Source organism: Oncorhynchus mykiss, chromosome 28 (assembly GCF_013265735.2).
Source record: "Oncorhynchus mykiss isolate Arlee chromosome 28, USDA_OmykA_1.1, whole genome shotgun sequence".
Taxonomy (NCBI): Eukaryota; Metazoa; Chordata; class Actinopteri; order Salmoniformes; family Salmonidae; genus Oncorhynchus; species Oncorhynchus mykiss.
The window spans coordinates 34,867,483-34,890,304 of record NC_048592.1 but is presented as its reverse complement, the minus strand read 5'-3'; the positions used below and the strand labels follow the sequence as shown (position 1 = coordinate 34,890,304).

The window sequence follows — 22,822 nt, the reverse complement described above, 5'->3', positions numbered from 1 at the left end:
TTGTCTCTATCTAACTTTTTCGGCACCACCTTTCCGTTTTCAACCAGCCCACCCTCCCAAAAAAAAGATGATCCGGCCCATCTAGCATTTGCCAGAATTGCCAGATGGCCAATCCGCCCATGCCTCCGATTTTGTTACCCGCTGTGAGTTTGTTTTTAGTTTTCAACCTTACAAACTCAAAGTTATGTATGGCTGTCTAGTATTTAATTAATTGTGAATTAAAGTAAATTAATCAAAAGGTACTGTTAGTTACTGTAAATTATGAAATCACAAGTTTGATTTACAATATCATTATTATTATTACATCATTATTATTATTATTACATCATTATTATTATTATTTGCCTCTTTGCTATTTTAACTTTGGAATACAAGCTAATGAAAAATTTGAAATAAAAACAGAAGAATAAATTCCACGCTAAAATGTATTTGAGACTTCGACAGGGGACAGTATGTGTTTCAGACTACAGACCTTTTCCCCCACAATATTAAGTACTATCAAATTCACTGAAGGGGTGAATGGCAGCTTTGAGGGGCGAATGACGGCTTTGATCTCCTCTCTGACATTAAGTGCGCAGCGACAGACTTTCTAAAACACAAATCTAAGGAATCGTAAAAAGGAGAGATGAAAACCTAAGTCTGTCGTCTTTAATGTATACTTTACAACCTCTCCGTTTCCCTCATCCTCCTTCTGCCATGTGGCTTTGGTTAAAGCACGAGCCTCCAGTTGAAATTCAACCGTGGTTGAATGTTTCCTCTGCTTGCTTTCTTTCATTAAAAATATCACAGGCTTTAATAATGGAACTCCCACAAGCACATAATTTACTCTGATGACTGTGGAGTAAAGAGGACTGTGTACAGGAATACTCCTATATATATATGGCCTTTTTCAGCCTAATTAGGAATTGCTGTCAGGACCACACGTGTGTTTTGACGTCTACTCTGTAAACCGATGAACTGACAAACCCTTTAGGCTACATCTTGTCATGTTATTAGATGGCCTATGATGCATTCAGTATCATTCCTTGTAACATTAACACCAACTTATGTCGCATTTTTAAACTGCGAATAGAGTCCGTATCAACTTTATGACATAGTTATAAAAAACATCTATGAAATCACAACCTACAGTCAAATCCTTTTCAAGGTCTGAACATTGAATCCTCCCTCAAATCTGGACAAGCCCCAAAGCAAATTCACAGTAAGCTTCCAACATCTTGTTTGAACCTATCCTGTATCCTCAGACCAGTGCAGATTAGGCAGAGGAGACAAGAAGAGAAAGCCACCTCATGCTTAGATACAGTACAAACCAAGCATTTTGCTGAGTCATGCCACAGTGAGAAGGTCAACTTCCCCACAGAACAGGAAATAGAGCCCACTGATCAGACAAGTGTCAGTATTCATACCAGTTCCAGATCAACCCCACGTGTGCAAGGTGCACATGTACTTTAAGACACAAGAACTACAGATACAATATCTACCGTTGACTCTATGACTGGAGAGTAACCCGGGAGATCGTTCAACTCCAAAGGTAAACACTTTGGTTGTTTTAGACAGGATCTTGTTTGTCTTTTTACATGTTTATCTTTGAAATGTACGTCCTTTGACTTTGATGACTTTGCTTACTTAATACGTCTGTGAATGGACGCTTTACTTGTAGCGTCATCATCTGTTATGTTATCTTACGGTCTGGAATTACACTCTTTCCAGGTTTGAGGTTTAATGCTTCTTCTGGTACTGCCAAAGATAAGGGCGTGGTTGCTCTTAATGCGATGTTGAATTGCTCATATTTGGCCTTGTAACATTTTCATGTCATGCTGAAATTGTTATGTGCTACTACAGTACATTACTATCACAAATACAGCCCATTGGCCAGTTTAGGGTTAAATACTTGAACATACACATCAGCTTTGGTTAAATAGGCAATCTGGGATCGGTACATCCTTTGTGGACTTATAATTAATGATAACCATTGAATGCCAGATTGCCCAATTAAAGCAAACACATGTCTTTTTACAGCAGCAGCCAGTAATTGCTTATGTATTCAATTATAAAACAGAGGGAGCATTTGACCACAAGAACATTCAACATATGTAGCCTACAGTCACTATCAACAAGCACTATATCTCTCTCTCTCTCTCTGCACAATAAATCATTGTTGATAAGGCGTTGGCCTTTCTGTCTGTCTGTCTGTCAGTCAGTCTGTCTGTCTGTCTGTCTGTCTGTTCTTTAGTGTGTCACTTTATGTGTCAACGCAGAAGTAACATGTCCACAGACCACAGTGGCAGCTGAAAGCAGCCTCTTTGCTAGAACAGGATGATGTGGAACGTCTATTAATGTGTCTGTTTCAATGAGCTATCAGGTCGATGGGTGGCTGGGTGGGTGGCTGGGTGGGTGGCTGGATGGATGGGTGGCTGGATGGGTGGCTGGCTGGATGGGTGGCTGGGTGGGTGGGTGGATGGGTGGGTGGGTGGCTGGGTGGCTGGCTGGATGGATGGATGGGTGGGTGGCTGGGTGGGTGGCTGGGTGGCTGGGTGGATGGGTGGCTGGATGGATGGGTGGATGGTTGGCTGGGTGCGTGGGTGGGTGGCTGGGTCGGTATTTGGGTGGGTGGCTGGGTCGGTATTTAGGGGGGACGGCTGGCGGCTGGGTGGCTGGATGGGTGGATGGATGGCTGTGTGGGTGGATGGGTGGGTGGGTGGATGGATGGCTGGGTGGATGGCTGGGTGGCTGGATGGGTGGATGGATGGCTGGGTGGCTGGCTGGCTGGGTGGCTGGATGGGTGGATGGATGGCTGGGTGGGTGGATGGATGGCTGGGTGGCTGGATGGGTAGATGGCTGGGTGGGTGGATGGATGGATGGATGGGTGGATGGCTGGGTGGGTGGGTGGATGGATGGATGGGCCTTTGTCAAACAGTTTTTTTGAGAAGTATCTAAACGTGTAGTCTTGTGCACTAAACACTTCATCCCTAAGCTGTGTTGAATTGATGGAGCTGAGTGTCATGAGAGGATGTTGTTTCCAAGCCCGCGCGATATGTCACAATGCCAAGTTTGTTATTTCCCCCTCCATTAAAAAACACACAGGTCCTGTCAGATAGAATATATCAGAATCAGGATCTGGAACAAAAACCCCACATTGTTTTACATCCAGCATTTTGACATTCATATGGAAACAATAGTCACCCCATGCAGCCCTTTTTCTGTTCCTCATTACAGCTTAAATGGATGGTCTGTTTACTCGTCTGGCGAAACAGAGTGGAACTATTCAGGCGTTAGCTATGCTGGGTGGATAAGGACTCAGAGAGTGAAAGACATTTACTCTCTATATTTACCAAAGTTCTAATCTGGACCAGCAAAACTTGGTTCAGATGTATTCTTTACTCCATACTATGGATCCTCCATATGTCCCTGCATATGGTCTAGTTATGCTGTTCCGATGTTCATTCGAGTTATGGTTATAGAATGCCTCTCACCTTTGGCGAGACGGTGCTCCTATCTAAAGGAAATACTTGAAGAGATGATCCATTTTGGCCAGAGCTGCCTGCTACACATGTACTGGTGCATATTTTACTTAACGTTGGCCATAAACGCTCCCCATTCTCCATATGGATTAACTCAGTAGCTAACCTGAACAGGCCTCTCTGAAAGAGCATCAGACTTTGCTTATGGGATGGTTTATTGTGCCGCATAGCCTCTCTGTCTTAAAGGTCCAGTGCAGTCAAAAAAAACAGGATTTCTCTGTTTTATACACCACCGTTCAAAAGTTTGGTGGTCGCTTAGAAATGTCCTTGTTTTTGAAAGAAAGGCAATTGTTTTGTGCATTAAAATAACATCAAATGAATCAGAAATACATTGTTAATGTTGTAAATGACTATTGGAGCCGGAACGGCTGATTTTTAATGGAATATCTACATAGGCGTACCGAGGCCCATTACACTGCCTTGCAAAAGTATTCACCCCCTTGGTGTTTTTTCTATTTTGTTGCATTACAACCTGTAATTTAAATGGATTTTTATTTGGATTTCATGTAATGGACATAAACAAAATATAATGTTTACATACCTTAATTACTCATCTCATATGTATATGTATATACTGTACTCTACATCATCTACTGCATCTTGCCATCTTTATGTAATACATGTACCACTAGCCACTTTAAACTATGCCACTTTGTTTACATACCCTACATTGCTCATCTCACATGTATATACTGTACTCGATACCATCTACTCCATCTTGCCTATGCCGTTCTCTCCCATCACTCATTCATATATCTTTATGTACATATTCTTTATCCCTTTACACTTGTGTGTATAAGGTAGTAGTTGTGGAATTGTTAGGTTAGATTACTTGTTGGTTATTACTGCATTGTCGCAAATAGAAGCACAAGCATTTCGCTACACTCGCATTAACATCTGCTAACCATGTGTATGATTTGATTTGATTTGGTGAAGTGAAATTAAATTAAATTAAATTAAATGAAAAAAATTAATTGTTAAAAAAAAAAGTGGTGGGTGTATATGTATTCACCCCCTTTGCTATGAAGCCCCTAAATAAGATCTGGTGTGACCAATTACCTTCAGAAGTCACATAATTAGTTAAATAAAGTCCACCTGTGTGCAATCTAAGTGTCACATGATCTGTCACATGATCTCAGTGTATATATACACCTGTTCTGAAAGGCCCCAGAATCTGCAACACCACCAAGCAAGGGGCATCATGAAGACCAAGGAGCTCTCCAAAAAGGTCAGCGACAAAGTTGTGGAGAAGTACAGATCAGGGTTGGGTTATAAAAAAATATCAGAAACTTTGAACATCCCACAGAGCACCATTAAATCCATTATTAAAAAAATGAAAGAACGTGGCATCACAGCAAACCTGCCAAGAGAGGGCCGCCCACCAAAACTCATGGACCAGGCAAGGAGGGCATTAATCAGAGGCAGCAAAGAGACCAAAGATAACCCTGAAGGAGCTGCAAAGCTCCACAGTGGTGATTGGAGTTTCTGTCCATAGGACCACTTTAAGCCGTGCATTTCACAGCTTTACGGAAGAGTGGCCAGAAGAAGTAAAAAATAACCAAACATGTTTGGTGTTCGCCAAAAGGCATGTGGGAGAGTTCCCAAACATATGGAAGAAGGTACTCTGGTCAGATGAGACTAAAAGGGAGCTTTTTGGCCATCAAGGAAAACACTATAACTGGCGCAAACCCAACACCTCTCATCACCAAGAGAACACCATCCCCACAGTGGAGCATGGTGGTGGCAGTATCCTGCTGTGGGGAAGTTTTTCATCGGCAGGGCCTGGGAAACTGGTCAGAACTGAAGGAATGATGGATGGCACTAAATACAGGGAAATTCTTGAAGGAAACCTGTTTCAATCTTCCAGAGATTTGAGACTGGGACGGAGGTTCACCTTCTAGCAGCACAATAACCCTAAGCATACTGCTAAAGCAACATTTGAGTGGTTTAAGGGGAAATGTTTAATTGTCTTTGAATGGCCTAGTCAAAGCCCAGACCTTAATCCAATTGAGAATCTGTGGTATGACTTAAAGATTGCTGTACACTAGCGGAACCCATCCAACGTGAAGGAGCTGGAGAAGTTTTGCCTTGAAGAATGGGCAAAAATCCCAGTGGCTAGATGTGCCAAGCTTATAGAGACATACCCCAAGGGACTTGCAGCTTTAATTCCTGCAGAAGGTGGCTCTACAAAGTATTGACTTTGGGAGGGGGGGGGGGGGAATAGTTATGCACAACTCAAGTTCTGTTTTTTGTCTTATTTATTGTTTGTTACACAATTAAATATTTTGCATCTTCAAAGTGGTAGGCATGTTGTGTAAATCAAATGACACAACCCCCCAAAAATCAATTTTAATTTGATGTTTTAAGTCAAGAAAATAGTAAAAATGCCAAGGGGGGTGAATACTTTTGCAAGCCACTGTATCAGCAACCATCACTCCTGTGTTCTAATGGCACGTTGTGTTAGCTAATCCAAGTTTATCATTTTAAAAGGCTAAATGATCATTAGAAAAACCTTTTGAAATTATGTTAGCACAGCTGAAAACTGTTGTGCTGTTTTAAATAACCATTAAAAATGGCCTTCAGATACTCAACTAGTCTAGCGCATCAGCATTTGTGAGTTTGATTACAGGCTCAAAATGGCCAGAAACAAAGGCTTTTCTTCTGAAACTCGTCAGTCTATTCTTGTTCTGAGAAATTAAGGCTATCCCATGGAAGAAATGGCCAAGAAACTGAAGATCTAGTACAATGCTGTGTACTACTCCCTTCACAGAACAGCACAAACTGCCCTAACCAGAATAGAAAGAGGAGTGGTGCACAACTGAGCAATAGGACAAGTACATTAGTGTCTAGTTTGAGAAACAGACGCCTCACAAGTCCTCAACTGGCAGCTTCATTAAACAGTACCCGCAAAACACCAGTCTCAACGTCACCAGTGAAGAGGCGACTCCTGGATGCTGGCCTTCTAGGCAGAGTTACAAAGAAAAATACATATCTCAGACTGACTAATAAAAAGAAAAGATTAAGATGTGTAAAAGAACACAGACACTGGACAGAGGAACTCATTGGATGTGTCAGGGCTTGCAAACACGAGACTACCAGACGAGCTAAATGCCTTCTATGCTCGCTTCGAGGCATGCAACACTGAACCATGTGTGAGAGCACCAGCTGTTCCGGACGACTGTATGATCACATGCTCTGTAGCCGATGTGAGTAAGACCTTTAAACAGGTTAACATTCACAGTGACGAGTACTCAGTGCATGCGCTGACCAGCTGGCAAGTGTCTTCACTGACATTTTCAACCTCTCCCTAGCCCAGTCTGTAATACCAATATATTTTTCAAGCCAACCACCATATAGTCCCTGTGCCCAAGAATGCTAAGGTAATCTTTCTAAATGACTACTGCCACGTAGCACTCACATCTGTAGCCGTGAAATGCTTTGAAAGCCTGGTCATGGCTCACGTCAACACCATCATCCCAGAAACACTGGATCCACTCCAATTCACATACCGCCCCAACAAATCCATAGATGACGGCAATTATTTTGCACTCCACACTGCCTTTTCCCACCTGGTCAAAAGGAACACCTATTTGACTACAGCTCCACGTTCAACCCCATAGTGCCCTCAATGCTCATCACTAAGCTAAGGAGCCTGGGACTGAACACCTCCTACCCAGAAAGGATTTGATATTGAGATAAAAACAGCTGCATTGAACCTTTTTAAAAAGCAACTTGTCTGGCAGCCTCTAATAAAAATGTGTCCACCTCTCAAAGTACAAGCAACATGGAAGCCCTTTGAGCCGTCACATACCACACCGCCACATTGAGTCTCTGTGCCACTGTGGGCATTTAAAACACGCTAACTGGGTACCATTCACTTACAGCGGTTTTTTTCGGTTAGAAAAATGCTAATATTAGCAGTTGGTGTCAGTAAAAACCAAGGATGGGATTACAGCCTTTCTTTGTCCATAGACTGCATTTATGCAATTTAGCTGAAATTATCCCTTTAATTAAGATTTTACAAGTTGAAGTGGCTTTGGTTGAGTAGGGCTATTCTCTGTCAACTCCAATGATGTCATGTTTACGGCTCACAGGAAGTTGGTGGTCACCTTATTTGGGGAGGATGGGCTCGTGGTAATGATGTCAAACATGGTTTCCATGTGTTCGATGCCATTCCATTCACGCCGTTCCAGCCATTATAATAAGGCGTCCTCCCCTCAGCAGTCTACACTGGTTGGGCTCATTGATGGTCTTCTTGCATGTAGCCATTTGTTTTAAACAACTGCTGCTTGTTCTCTGTAACAGATGGAGGACATAGACGCCATGTTCACTGACCTGCTGGGAGAGATGGACCTCCTAACACAGGTAAGTTATCACTGGGACCACTCTTATTCATAAACTACACTTCCCATGATTCATCAGAACATCAGCAACTGTGTTAAATTGTTTTTTTTATTGAGGCTGTAGCGGTTTTTAACCCAAGGACTACAGCTGTAAATTAGCCTTTTCATTTTCAATGTATTCTTTTTTAAATTAATATAGAGAAGATGTTGATTTATTATGAATGAAGTAAAAGTGAATGATGAGAAGTAATATCATCTGGTTTGAGTAATGGACGCAAGCCACTGATTGTAAGGTCATCGTAGGATGAAGATGTCCTCAAGCACTTTTGGTCCTCCATGACACTATTATGTATGTAGCCAGACGAAACATTTTGACACAAATAGAATACTGGCTAAGGCCTAAAGTATGTGCATTGTATGCCATGCATTAAACTCCTCTTAAAGGGACATTTCTGTATTTTACACCTTAACGTTAGATTTTTAGTACCTTTTATTTAAACTAGGTAAGCCAGTTAAGAACATATTCTTATTTACAATAATGGTCTACCCCGGCCCAATTGTGCACTGCCCTATGGGTCTCCCATTCTTGGCCAGATCCAGTCCCTGGATTCAAACCAGGGACTGCAGTGACACCTTTTGCACTGAGATGCAGTGCCTTAGACCGCTGCGCCACTTGGGAGCCCAAAGTAGTCTATGGACCGGGAGAAACTATAATCCATGGCTTGGTTTTGTTTAAACAACCATTACAAACTTCAGCTAACTTAAGCCACCGCTAGCTAAACATCAATGAAAGTGATAGGGACAAACAAGGAATAGACATTTTAAAAATAACCGAATTAACTCAATATCGGGTTTGATGCTGACAAATCCCTTCCATTGATTTTCAGCTGATTGCGCTAGATAAAGTTAGCTGAAGTTTATAGTGGCTGTTAAAAACATGGATTACATATTCTCCAGGCCCATAGACTACTTTCAGGGTGAGGAACCATCTAACATCAAGTTGTAAAATATGGATCTTCCCCTTTTAATGAATGTAGATCTAAGGACAGGATTGGTCCTAAATGGCAATACATTAAAATCGAACACTACGTAATGGGTCAATTAAACCTCATATGGAGAACCACAAATGTGTCACTGTCTAACAGGGTCTTATCCAAATTAGGAAGAAAACCATTTTTATTTGAATAATCATTCTTCCTGAATTTAAGAGGATCAAATGTAATCCAATTATGACCATGATTGGATTTATACACAATTTGGGTTATTGCCTGGGAGCATGCAGGCTAATCAGACCTCAGAATCCATCCATGGTTTGCTACCCAATGACTCAAAGGGCTAAAGGTTTAATTGAGCGTGGCTTTGAACATGAAAACAGATGTTTGTCTCTACGTTCATCAGGTTTCATGTGTGCCAGGGGAGATCCTATGCAGGTCGGCAGGTCGCCCACTTCTATAGACTGTTTAAGATATAGAATTACTGGTGTTGCCTGCTGGGGATATTTATGAAAACATTGCATTACATCTTTAATAATCAGTTTCTCTCTGACATCACATCATTGACTTAATGCAGAATTATAGCTTTCTTCTTTTATATTTCTGTTATCTTTCTATTTGACATAAAAAAAAAAATACAAGGTCTGAATTCTGACTGTGTTCCACACAGCTTATAAGCATGGCTACCCAGAACGGAATGGTTTTCTAGAGGGCTTTCTTGGAATTAACTTACAAATGCTGCAAACATTGTTGGAGTGTTCTCTACACTCTTAGAAAAAAAAGGTTCTATCTAGAACCTCCCCGAAGGAGAACCCTTTGAAGAACCCTTTTGAATTCCACAGAGGGTTCTACATGGAACCCAAAATAGTTCTACCTGGAACCGAAAAGGGTTCTACCTGGAACCTAAAAGGGTTCAACCTGGAACCAAAAAAGGTTCTCCTATGGGGACAGCCGAAGAACCCATTTGGAACCCTTTTTTTGTAAGAGTGTATGTAAAACATACAATTCCTGTCTGTTCATGTCCTAAAATATCTGTATTCAAACTCTTCATCTGAACCCTTTGTCTTGACAGAGTCTTGGGTATGAAACGGACTCCTCAGAAATATCATCCAGCAGTTCACAGATAGAAAACAACTTCTCTATTGGGTTCACAGATTTGAAAGGTGAAAAACACCAGCAACACTAGGTCATCAAACAGTTATCTCTAGAGTTGATGCATATGACATACTGTAAATGTATTTCAAGCCTTGCTTGCCAATAACAACCTTACTAAGCACATTTGACTAGTACACGAGTTAGACTGGTAAAGTAATTAACTAGAAGGGAAGTAGTTGTGTTGTCCCATTTACCCACAACCCTTTTTGATCAGACAAACCCTACCTCCTCTAATTTTCATCTTCCTCTCTGGTAGAATCTCTAAATGAGCTAGAGGATCACGACCTTGACGCTCTGATGGCTGATCTGGGGTCAGATTTGACGGAGACAGAGGAGACACTGAATGCAGCCAAGACGGGACATGTCCACACACAACAGCACAAGTCTGGCCTCTACACCCCGCAACAAAATGTCCAAGCACCTATCCCCTCCTCCTCCTCCTCTCTCCCTCCTGAACCCTCTGAACCACTGCTAGCGGTAACTTCCCATAGATATACTGTACGCTGTAATGTGTGACTGACTGGGGTTGGAACGCGGGTTTCCTGCTCACCACAAGACTGTTAGCCCTCTGAGCTAAAAGCTAGGCATTAGCCAGGGGAGCTAATGTAAGTCTTCAGGTCTCAGGCAAGAACACATAACTATTTATGTTATAAATGCAGGGGTACACAACATCAGGCCCTTGAGTTCTGCAGTTATTTATATTTCTGTATATCAAGGCATTTTAACCTTTCTGTTTTTGTAGCTATTTACTTCCGACATACAGTAAAAGGTAGCACTGCTTTACACTCTTGCTCTTTTAATTAAACATTATACCTTCCTTTTTCCAGGGAGAGGCTGAAGCACAAGCCAAAGCCGACAAAATCAAGCTGGCTCTGGAGAAGCTAAAAGAAGCCAAAGTTAAGAAGGTACATTGGGTTAATTTCACTAAACCGGCTATAATAGCAGCTTCACTTTGTGAGGAGTTGAGATACCTCTATATCATGTATATCACTGTGAGGTTTGGAGGAAAACACCTATATATATATATATATATATATATATACACTCCCCTCCATATGTATTTGGACAGTGATGCTAAAATTGTAAATGACAGCTCTATACTGCAGCATTTCGGATTTGAGATCAAATGGTTCCTATGAGGCAACAATCCAGAATGTAACCTTTCATTTCACGTCCTAATGGGCAAAACATCATCCGAAACACCACCAAAACATCATCCGAAACACATCCAAAACATCATCCGAAACACATCCAAAACATCATCCGAAACACAACCAAAACATCATCCGAAACACAACCAAAACATCATCCGAAACACACAGAAACACATCCAAAACATCATCCGAAACACATCCAAAACATCATCCGAAACACAACCAAAACATCATCCGAAACACAACCAAAACATCATCCGAAACACACAGAAACACATCCAAAACATCATCCGAAACACATCCAAAACATCATCCGAAACACAACCAAAACATCATCCGAAACACAACCAAAACATCATCCGAAACACACAGAAACACATCCAAAACATCATCCGAAACACATCCAAAACATCATCCGAAACACAACCAAAACATCATCCGAAACACACAGAAACACAACCAAAACATCATCCGAAACACATCCAAAACATCATCCGAAACACAACCAAAACATCATCCGAAACACACAGAAACACAACCAAAACATCATCCGAAACACATCCAAAACATCATCCGAAACACAACCAAAACATGCCGTAAATGCATCCAACAAGTTTGTCAAGTCACAAGCTTGATAAAGTCATTGTGTGCAAGGGATATGTGGCCAAATACTCAACTTTTGGCTACTTTACACTAATAAGTCAAATCTGTCCAAATACTTATGACATCTTAAAATGGAGGGGACTAGGTACATAAAGTGCTTTCATTTCTAAACTGTGAAACAGACATGTATAAAACAAAAAAAACTCAAATTTAAGGTGACATTTTCTACTATGAAACATTTGATCTCAAATCCAAAATGCTTGATTATAGAGACACATTTAACATGTTAGCTTTACTGTCCAAATACATACGGAGGGGAGTGTAGATGCACATCACTCTAGTAATCATTGTGAAATGCTCTTCACATAGAAATAGAATGACTAGAATGGCTATCCCCATTCAAGTCAATGATCTGTGATGGGTGAACCGGTGGCCATATTGAGTGTTTCCCAATAAATACTTATATGTCTATGGTTGTTCCTATGTACATCCTTGTAGTTGGTGGTCAAGGTGATGATGAGCGATGGCAGCTCCAAGACACTGATGGTGGACGAGAGACAGACGGTGAGGGACGTGCTGGATAATCTGTTTGAGAAGACCCACTGCGACTGCAGCATGGACTGGAGCCTATGTGAGACCAACCCTGAGCTGCAGGCTGGTGAGGCTCACACACCAGACCTGGGTTCAAATAGTATTTGTTTCTGTCAAATACTTTGAGCGTTTGCTTGAGCCTGACTGAAATGGCAGTTTGGTGTCGGGTTTGTACTTTTTAGACTCTTCCATTGGTTCCATTGCACCAAGTAAGTTCAGTCAAGTGCAGTCAAAGTATTAATGGTATGTTTAAGATATGATATTGTACAGTATGATTTAATGTACATCATTTTCAGAAAGCAATTGAAGTTCCTATTTTTTCTCAATACAGAAAGGGGGTTTGAAGACCATGAATATCTGGTGGAGTCTCTTTCTGCATGGACACGAGACAGTGAAAACAAAATCCTTTTCCTTCTGAGACCCAACAAATATCTCCTCTTCAAAGACCCCCAGGTGAGTACAGTAGAGACCTGGGAAGTATTGATTCGGCACCAAACGGAATAACATTTATTGAAACAGGGAGGAAACTACTTGAACTTCACCAAAAACAAATGTCAATTTGTGTTTTCTGTTGCAAAATGTTTTAAAACATTTACTGTTGCTTGCCCTTATGACCATGGCCCAGAGTTCACACAAAACAGTGAACTGTTCTTTCTAATTTAACAGTGAAATGGTATGTTGCATGGTTGCTACATACAGTGCCTTGCGAAAGTATTCGGCCCCCTTGAACTTTGCGACCTTTTGCCACATTTCAGGCTTCAAACATAAAGATATAAAACTGTATTTTTTTGTGAAGAATCAACAACAAGTGGGACACAATCATGAAGTGGAACGACATTTATTGGATATTTCAAACTGTTTTAACAAGTCAAAAACTGAAAAATTGGGCGTGCAAAATTATTCAGCCCCTTTACTTTCAGTGCAGCAAACTCTCTCCAGAAGTTCAGTGAGGATCTCTGAATGATCCAATGTTGATCTAAATGACGAATGATGATAAATACAATCCACCTGTGTGTAATCAAGTCTCCGTATAAATGCACCTGCACTGTGATAGTCTCAGAGGTCCGTTAAAAGCGCAGAGAGCATCATGAAGAACAAGGAACACACCAGGCAGGTCCGAGATACTGTTGTGAAGAAGTTTAAAGCCGGATTTGGATACAAAAAGATTTCCCAAGCTTTAAACATCCCAAGGAGCACTGTGCAAGCGATAATATTGAAATGGAAGGAGTATCAGACCACTGCAAATCTACCAAGACCTGGCCGTCCCTCTAAACTTTCAGCTCATACAAGGAGAAGACTGATCAGAGATGCAGCCAAGAGGCCCATGATCACTCTGGATGAACTGCAGAGATCTACAGCTGAGGTGGGAGACTCTGTCCATAGGACAACAATCAGTCGTATATTGCACAAATCTGGCCTTTATGGAAGAGTGGCAAGAAGAAAGCCATTTCTTAAAGATATCCATAAAAGTGTTGTTTAAAGTTTGCCACAAGCCACCTGGGAGACACACCAAACATGTGGAAGAAGGTGCTCTAGTCAGATGAAACCAAAATTGAACTTTTTGGCAACAATGCAAAACGTTATGTTTGGCGTAAAAGCAACACAGCTGAACACACCATCCCCACTGTCAAACATGGTGGTGGCAGCATCATGGTTTGGGCCTGCTTTTCTTCAGCAGGGACAGGGAAGATGGTTAAAATTGATTGGAAGATGGATGGAGCCAAATACAGGACCATTCTGGAAGAAAACCTGATGGAGTCTGCAAAAGACCTGAAACTGGGACGGAGATTTGTCTTCCAACAAGACAATGATCCAAAACATAAAGCAAAATCTACAATGGAATGGTTCAAAAATAAACATATCCAGGTGTTAGAATGGCCAAGTCAAAGTCCAGACCTGAATCCAATCGAGAATCTGTGGAAAGAACTGAAAACTGCTGTTCACAAATGCTCTCCATCCAACCTCACTGAGCTCGAGCTGTTTTGCAAGGAGGAATGGGAAAAAATTTCAGTCTCTCGATGTACAAAACTGATAGAGGCATACCCCAAGCGACTTACAGCTGTAATCGCAGCAAAAGGTGGCGCTACAAAGTATTAACTTAGGGGGGCTGAATAATTCTGCACGCCCAATTTTTCAGTTTTTGATTTGTTAAAAAAGTTTGAAATATCCAATATATGTCCACTTCATGATTGTGTCCCACTTGTTGTTGATTCTTCACAAAAAAATACAGTTTTATATCTTTATGTTTGAAGCCTGAATTGTGGCAAAAGGTCACAAAGTTCAAGGGGGCAGAATACTTTCGCAAGGCACTGTATGTCTCTATTTTTGCCAACTTTTTACCAAATGAAAGAGTTGGTTATAGTAGACAAACTGGCAGCCAAGCTCTGTGTTTTAGTTCCATTATTGATATCCCTGTGCTGACATTTATATTTCTATTTATTATGGATCCCCATTAGTTCCTGCCAAGACAGCAGCTACTCTTCCTGGGGTTTATTATGGATCCCCATTAGTTCCTGCCAAAACAGCAGCTACTCTTCCTGGGGTTTATTATGGATCCCCATTAGTTCCTGCCAAAACAGCAGCTACTCTTCCTGGGGTTTATTATGGATCCCCATTAGTTCCTGCCAAAACAGCAGCTACTCTTCCTGGGGTTTATTATGGATCCCCATTAGTTCCTGCCAAAACAGCAGCTACTCTTCCTGGGATCCAGCAAAATTAAGGCAGTTTATACCATTTTAAAACATTACAATACATTCACAGATTTCACAACACACTGTGTGCCCTCAGGCCCCTACTCTACCACTACCTCATATTTACAGAACTAAATCCGTGTGTGTGTATAGTGCGTATGTTATTGTGTGTGTGTGTGTGTGTGTGTGTGTGTGTGTGTGTGTGTGTGTGTGTGTGTGTGTGTGTGTGTGTGTGTGTGTGTGTGTGTGTGTGTGTGTGTGTGTGTGTGCGCATGTGTGCATGTGTGTGCATGTGTCTGTGCCACTGTTTGTGTTGCTTCACAGTCCCCTCCGTTCCATAAGGTGTTGTTTTTTTAATCTTTTTTTTGTTTTATCTAACATTGTCTTTTCACCTCCAAGATATTCTACCTATGGAAGAAACATAAACAATTTATGAATGAGATAAAAGAATGCCATAAGGAACTTCTGCTAAAGGTGAGTTATCATCACAAACACACCTATAGAGGATTCTGTAGCCTATATAGTAAACACATTCACTGTACTAATATTTTGTTGAAGGAGTTCTCCTTCCTCTATAGCAAATCAGATTTATCCAAAACCCTCAAACACTTCCACACACACCTCATTTTAAACGTCTGAATCCAGGAACATTTTGAGGGTCCGTCTGTCATCGTCCCAGACCTGGAGGGGCCGCTGTATCTGAGGGAGGACAGGAAGAAATCGTGGAAACGTCGCTACTTCCTGCTCAGAGCTTCTGGGATATACTACGTGCCTAAAGGAAAGACAAAGGTACAGGAAGTGACATAATAACCATCAAAGTCCAGCAAGTCCCGTAAACATCTTGTCCAAACATAGAAAGTATTTTTGATATACAGTATTACAGGCCATTTCTAAACTTTTACAGAGACCTATACATGTTGTTTCTACATAGAACTGAGGTAAACCAGTTTTTTTTATTTTATTAGTGAGGACGTCTACATTCATTCCTTCATATTGGGACATTTCCCACTAAAACAGTGCTGTAGGAAATCCTTAATAACTTACTGCATCTTCAGTAATATGATCCATACTGAACTGAATTCTGCTTGTCCGTTTTTTTAAATGTTTTTCTCCCTTGGCAGACATCCAGGGACCTGGCGTGCTTCATTCAGTTTGACAAAGTCAACATCTACACCACCACTGATTACAAACAGAAGTACAAAGCACCCACTAACTTCTGCTTCATCCTCAAGGTAGGCCATCCACTTCAGAGGAAACAATAGCATGATGGTTATTCATTTATTTTTCTTCTCCCATCAACACCCTGAGGTAACACACACACACACACACACACACACACACACACACACTCTCACACACACTCTCACACACACATACACACACACTCTCACACACACACACACACACACACACACACACACACACACACACACACACACACACTTTTGACAGGCTGAAAAAAGCACAGGGTTAGTGACATTGTGATGGCCCTGGAGTAATTGTGGGGGTTAACTCAGCCTCCTCATCAGGAAGAGGCGTTGTCGTGCCCTCTTCACGACTGTGTTGTTGTGTGTGGACCATGATAATTCCTTAGTGATGTGGACACCGAGGAACTTGAAGCTCTCTACCTGCTCCACTAAGCCCTGTCAATGTGGATGGGGGCGTGCTCGGCCTTGCATGGTTTGCAATACAATACAAATGCAAAGTTTTGAGGGCCAGCAAGGCAACAAATATTTGAATGTTTGCATGTTTAAATATAAAAAATGTTAACAGGAAGTTGTGTCCTATTGTGTCTACTATAACACATTGCCACGACGCCACCACACACCAACATCTGACGTGGATGTTGCTATAGTTTAGTGTGGTCCATCAGAGATCACTATCTATTATGAGGAACGAAAGAGAGACAGAGAGAGAGAAAGAGACAGAGACAGAGAGACAGGTCGAGAAAGAGAGAGACAGGGAGAGACAGAGAGAGAAAGGGAGAAAAAGTGAAATGGAGACAGAGAGAGAAACATAAAGAGAGAGACAGAGAGAGACAGCGAGAGAGACAGAAAAATAATGAAAGCAGGGGGAGTGAGGTGTCAAGAGAGAAAGAGAAATGAGAGAGAACGAGAGAATGAGAGAGAGAGAGAAAGAGAGAAGCAGACAGACAATCAGGCAGACAGACAGAGACAGACAGTTATCAACTTAAACGACCTGTCAGTCATCAAGAGGCTTTTTAATAAGGAAACGTTTCCCCTACAGAGAATATAATTTTCTCAGACAAAGAATGACAGCAGGGGGAGTGAGGTGTCAGTTGGTTGAAGTGGAGGGCAGGTCTGACACATGCTGGGTTGTGGCGTCCCTTCAAAAGAGCGCTCAGGGTCGGGTACTTAGAACCTTGCAGCTGGGTTGAGCTGTGTCTGATGGTCCTTAGTTTGCAACTACAATTCACCACTCAACCCCAATGTTCTCTCTGGGTTGAAATACTACTTGAAATCTTTCTACTACGTTGAGCTTTGTTTTCTTAAGCCTGCTTGGAGTGCCAGATGGGAGGAGTTTGCGCTTTTTCTACTATCCTATTTTTTTTTAACTTTAATTTTTATTTAACTAGGCAAGTCAGTGAAGAACAAATTATTATTTACAATGACGCCCTACACCGGCCAAACCAGGAAGATGCTGGGCCAATTGTGCGCTGCCCTATGGGACTCCCAATCACAGCCAGTTGTGATACAGCCTGGATTTGAACCAGGGTGTCTGTAGTGACGCATCGAGCACTAAGGCAGTGCCTTAGATCGCTGCGCCATTCAGGAGCCCAAGATCTATCCCTATGTTATCTCTGTTATCTCTGTTACCTCTGTTATCTCTGTTTCATATTTTCAGGAAATGAACAGCTAAGTTGATGATAGTGATGGTTCTCATGGTAAGGTCAACCAGTAAGGAAGTGAATGTAGTTTAATGTAGTTCACAAGAATGGACTTATATTAGTCTGACTGACCTGTAACTGTTAACAAGTAAGAACATTTTAGAAGAGGTCAGTTACAATACGTCACAATAGGTCCGTTATAATAGGTCAGTTATAATAGGTCAGTTACAGTAGGTCAGTTACAATAGGTCAGTTACAATAAGTAAGTTATAATAGGTCAGTTATAATAGGCCGCAATAGGTCAGTTATAATAGGTCAGTTATAATAGGTCAGTTACAATAGGTCAGTTATAATAGGTCAGTTACAATAGGTCAGTTATAATAGGTCAGTTACAATAGGTCAGTTACAATAGGTCAGTTATAATAGGTCAGTTACAATAGGTCAGTTACAATAGGCCAGTTATAATAGGTTACAATAGGTCAGTTACAATAGGCTGCAATAGGTCAGTTATAATAGGTCAGTTATAATAGGTCAGTTATAATAGGTCAGTTATAATAGGTCAGTTACAATAAGTCAGGTATAATAGGTTGAAATAGGTCAGTTATAATAGGTCAGTTACAATAAGTCAGTTACAATAGGTCGCAATAGGTCAGTTATAATAGGTCAGTTATAAAAGGTCTCAATAGGCCAGTTATACTAGGTTAGTTATTATAGGTCACAATAGGTCAGCTACAATAGGTCAGTTATAATAGGTCAGTTACAATAGGTCAGTTATAATAGGTTACAATAGATCAGTTACAATAGGCCATAATAGGTCAGTTATAATAGGTCAGTTATAATAGGTCAGTTATAATAGGTCACAATAGGTTAGTTATAATAGGTCACAATAGGTAAGTTACAATAGGTCAGTTACAATATGTCAGTTACAATAGGCCAGTTATAATAGGCCAGTATTAATAGGTCAGTTATAATAGGTCACAATAGGTCAGTTATAATATGCTGCAATAGGTTAGTTATAATAGGTCAGTTACAATAAGTCAGTTATAATAGGTTGCAATAGGTCAGTTATAATAGGTCAGTTACAATAAGTCAATTATAATAGGTCACAATAGGTCAGTTACAATAGGTCAGTTACAATAGGTTACAATAGGTCAGTTATAGGTCAGTTACAATAGGTCAGTTACGATAAGTCAGTTATAATAGGTCAGTTATAATAGGTCAGTTACAATAGGTCAGTTATTATTGTTTTATTTTTATTTTACCTTTATTTAACTAGGCAAGTCAGTTAAGAACAAATTCTTATTTTCAATGACGGCCTAGGAACAGTGGGTTAACTGCCTGTTCAGGGGCAGAACGACAGAGTTGTACCTTGTCAGCTCAGGGGTTTGCTCAAGTCCAATGCTCTAACCACTAGGCTACCCTGCCGCCCCAGTTATAATAGGTTGCAATAGGTCAGTTATAATAGGCCAGTTACAATAAGTCAGTTATAATAGGTCAGTTATAATAGGCCACAATAGGTTAGTTATAATAGGTCACAATAGGTCAGTTACAATAGGTTGCAATAGGTCAGTTATAATAGGCCAGTTACAATAAGTCAGTTATAATAGGTCAGTTATAATAGGCCACAATAGGTTAGTTATAATAGGTCACAATAGGTCAGTTACAATAGGTCAGTTACAATAAGTCATAGGTCAGTTATAACAGGTCATAGGTCAATTATAATAGGTCATAGGTCAGTTATAACAGGTCATAGGTCAGTTATAATAGGTCATAGGTCAGTTATAATAGGTCATAGGTCAGTTATAATAGGTCATAGGTCAGTTATAACAGGTCAGAACCATGTCTGACAGTGATTTGTTTTTAAAGGTACATCACCGGAAGTTGAGTTCCTAACTGTTACCTTGAACTTGAGCTTATATTTCCACGTTACGGTTTATAACGGCAACATACGAGCTGAATCCATTTCTGAGGCAAAAATTTGGTGTGACAAAAAAGTGTATCTTCAAATAAGAGTTTTGATTTAAAACAGGCAACAAAGTTATGGTTCAAATTAGGGGCCTTTTATTTTTTTACCTCACCATTTATTTTGGGTGTATGGGAATGTTCATGCATTCTTAACATGATCGAGAAAGGTTCTTACCATTGCTAGTGAAGTACACATGGAGCTCCATCATAGGTCGCCTCCTGCAGGCTTGTTGATGAACTTCTAAAACAATAAATACTGGACTCCTTGAACAAAGACGTATTGCATCAAGCATCGATGCAGTCTCTCCTGACAGACATTGCATGCATGGGAGAATTAGCTGTAGGTGCGTTGATTACCATCAATACAATATGTTCTGGTCTTGCCCTGTAGCATCCTCAGATCCAGAAGGAGTCCCAGTACATCAGGTTCCTGTGTTGTGACGATGAGCACACTCTCTCCCTCTGGGTCAACTCCATCAGAGTAGCCAAGGTTAGACTTTACTCATACCCTTTACTCTACTCATACCCTTTACTCTACTCATACCCTTTACTCTACTCATACCCTTTACTCTACTCATACCCTTTACTCTACTCATACCCTTTACTCTACTCATACCCTTTCCTCTACTCATAACCTTTCCTCTACTCATACCCTTTACTCTACTCATACCCTTTATTCATACCCTTTACTCTACTCATACCCTTTATTCATACCCTTTCCTCTACTCATACCCTTTACTCTACTCATACCCTTTACTCTACTCATACCCTTTCCTCTACTCATAACCTTTCCTCTACTCATACCCTTTACTCTACTCATACCCTTTATTCATACCCTTTCCTCTACTCATACCCTTTACTCATACCCTTTACTCTACTCATACCCTTTACTCTACTCATACCCTTTACTCTACTCATACCCTTTACTCTACTCATACCCTTTCCTCTACTCATACCCTTTACTCTACTCATACCCTTTACTCTACTCATACCCTTTACTCTACTCATACCCTTTATTCATACCCTTTACTCTACTCATACCCTTTATTCATACCCTTTCCTCTACTCATACCCTTTACTCTACTCATACCCTTTACTCTACTCATACCCTTTCCTCTACTCATACCCTTTCCTCTACTCATACCCTTTACTCTACTCATACCCTTTACTCTACTCATACCCTTTACTCTACTCATACCCTTTACTCTACTCATACCCTTTACTCTCTTGTGTGTACCTACCCGTATCTATCTTTGTTTAGTATGGGGCCACCCTGTATCACAACTATCAGAAGGCAGTGAGGAGAGCCTTAACCACCACCTCCACTCTGCATGTGACCAGTCTGCCTGTCTCCAGCCCTCCCACACATTCTACTGGGCACATAGGTGACACACACACACACACACGCGACACACACACGACACACACACACACACACACACACACTCTAAATAATATATGATTTTCCTTTCCTCAGCAACAGTGAGGGCCAATGGACATCCTGATCAGGACGACTTCTCTGAACCGCCCCCAGACTTTATTCCCCCGCCCCCTCCTGGGTGGAGCTCTGGGGTCTAGGGATGGAGCTCCGCCCACTCACCCATGACTTCTGTAGAGGACGTTCTCAACCTACCTACCTACAGACAGACAAGCCCAGTGTTCATGAACCAGAGCGATGCTTTTAAAAAATAGCATCTCGGGAGGTGACAGGCCCTGCTCCAATAATTCAAAATGCATTCTTCCTTTCTTCCCTCCTTCTTTAAGTAACTGATCTGACAAGATATGATTGGACAACGCAATGCAGTGGAGACATTTCCAAACCAGTGACTGATGGGAAAGGGGGGATACCTAGTCAGTTGAATAGGGAAAGGGGGGATACCTAGTCAGTTGAATAGGGAAAGGGGGGATACCTAGTCAGTTGTATAGGGAAAGGGGGATACCTAGTCAGTTGTATAGGGAAAGGGGGGATACCTAGTCAGTTGTATAGGGAAAGGGGGGATACCTAGTCAGTTGTATAGGGAAAGGGGGGATACCTAGTCAGTTGAATAGGGAAAGGGGGGATACCTAGTCAGTTGTATAGGGAAAGGGGGGATACCTAGTCAGTTGTATAGGGAAAGGGGGGATACCTAGTCAGTTGTATAGGGAAAGGTGGGATACCTAGTCAGTTGTATAGGGAAAGGGGGGATACCTAGTCAGTTGTATAGGGAAAGGGGGGATACCTAGTCAGTTGAATAGGGAAAGGGGGAATACCTAGTCAGTTGTATAGGGAAAGGTGGGATACCTAGTCAGTTGAATAGGGAAAGGGGGGATACCTAGTCAGTTGTATAGGAAAAGGTGGGATACCTAGTCAGTTGTATAGGGAAAGGTGGGATACCTAGTCAGTTGCACAACTGAATGCATTCAACCGAAATGTGTCTTCCGCATTTAACCCAACCCCCGCGATGCATGTTCTTGGGTTATTTATGTATTGAATTGTATTATTTATGTAATAAGTCAGAATTATTAAAACCTAAGTTAACCACAGTAAAGCTATGTTGTAATTGCAACCTGATGAAGATGTACAGCATGTTGTTATGCCGCTTTATCAACACAGACATAATTGGCTAAGCCAGATCAATTCCTATAGTATTTATTACATGCTGACGGGCAGATGAACATCTCTTTGGCATTGTGCTTCATGTCTAGCATGCAAACTCCCGTTTCTATCTGTTAGTTGACAATTAACTTTACTGTTGGTCATTGACCTTACTTCAATGAAAAACTGTGATGTAGAGTTGCTATGGATAGTGCGTTGCAATGAAATGACTAAGTCATATGTGTGTGTGTGTGTGTGTGTGTGTATTAATGAGTAGTATTATTGAGTAGTATTATTGGGTGTTAAATTGTTTGGCAAAAACGCCATAGAAACTAATTGGATTTCCAATTAGCTCTTAATAATAGATTTACAGTCACGCACGCAT

The 22,822-nt window shown here is 41.1% G+C and overlaps 1 protein-coding gene across 1 annotated transcript; it reads left to right on the top strand.

The window, feature by feature from the left end:
• Nucleotides 1-1,374: 1,374 nt before the first annotated feature.
• On the top strand, nucleotides 1,375-21,792 carry LOC110508238 (amyloid beta A4 precursor protein-binding family B member 1-interacting protein). Its single transcript, XM_036966925.1, has 13 exons — nucleotides 1,375-1,531; nucleotides 7,827-7,886; nucleotides 9,929-10,019; nucleotides 10,268-10,488; nucleotides 10,839-10,916; nucleotides 12,267-12,426; nucleotides 12,691-12,812; nucleotides 15,449-15,523; nucleotides 15,695-15,838; nucleotides 16,171-16,281; nucleotides 20,254-20,352; nucleotides 21,124-21,247; nucleotides 21,340-21,792. The coding sequence occupies exons 2-13, from the start codon at nucleotides 7,827-7,829 to the stop codon at nucleotides 21,438-21,440; spliced, it is 1,386 nt and encodes a 461-aa protein (XP_036822820.1). The 5' UTR covers nucleotides 1,375-1,531; the 3' UTR covers nucleotides 21,441-21,792.
• The last annotated feature ends 1,030 nt before the right edge of the window (nucleotides 21,793-22,822 follow it).

Coding starts and splice junctions, on each gene's coding strand:
- LOC110508238 (XM_036966925.1), top strand. CDS start 7,827: ATGGAGGACATAGACGCCATGTTCACTGACCTGCTGGGAGAGATGGAC. Junction 10,489..10,838: donor CCTCTGAACCACTGCTAGCG/GTAACTTCCCAT, acceptor TCCTTTTTCCAG/GGAGAGGCTGAAGCACAAGC. Junction 20,353..21,123: donor ACTCCATCAGAGTAGCCAAG/GTTAGACTTTAC, acceptor ATCTTTGTTTAG/TATGGGGCCACCCTGTATCA.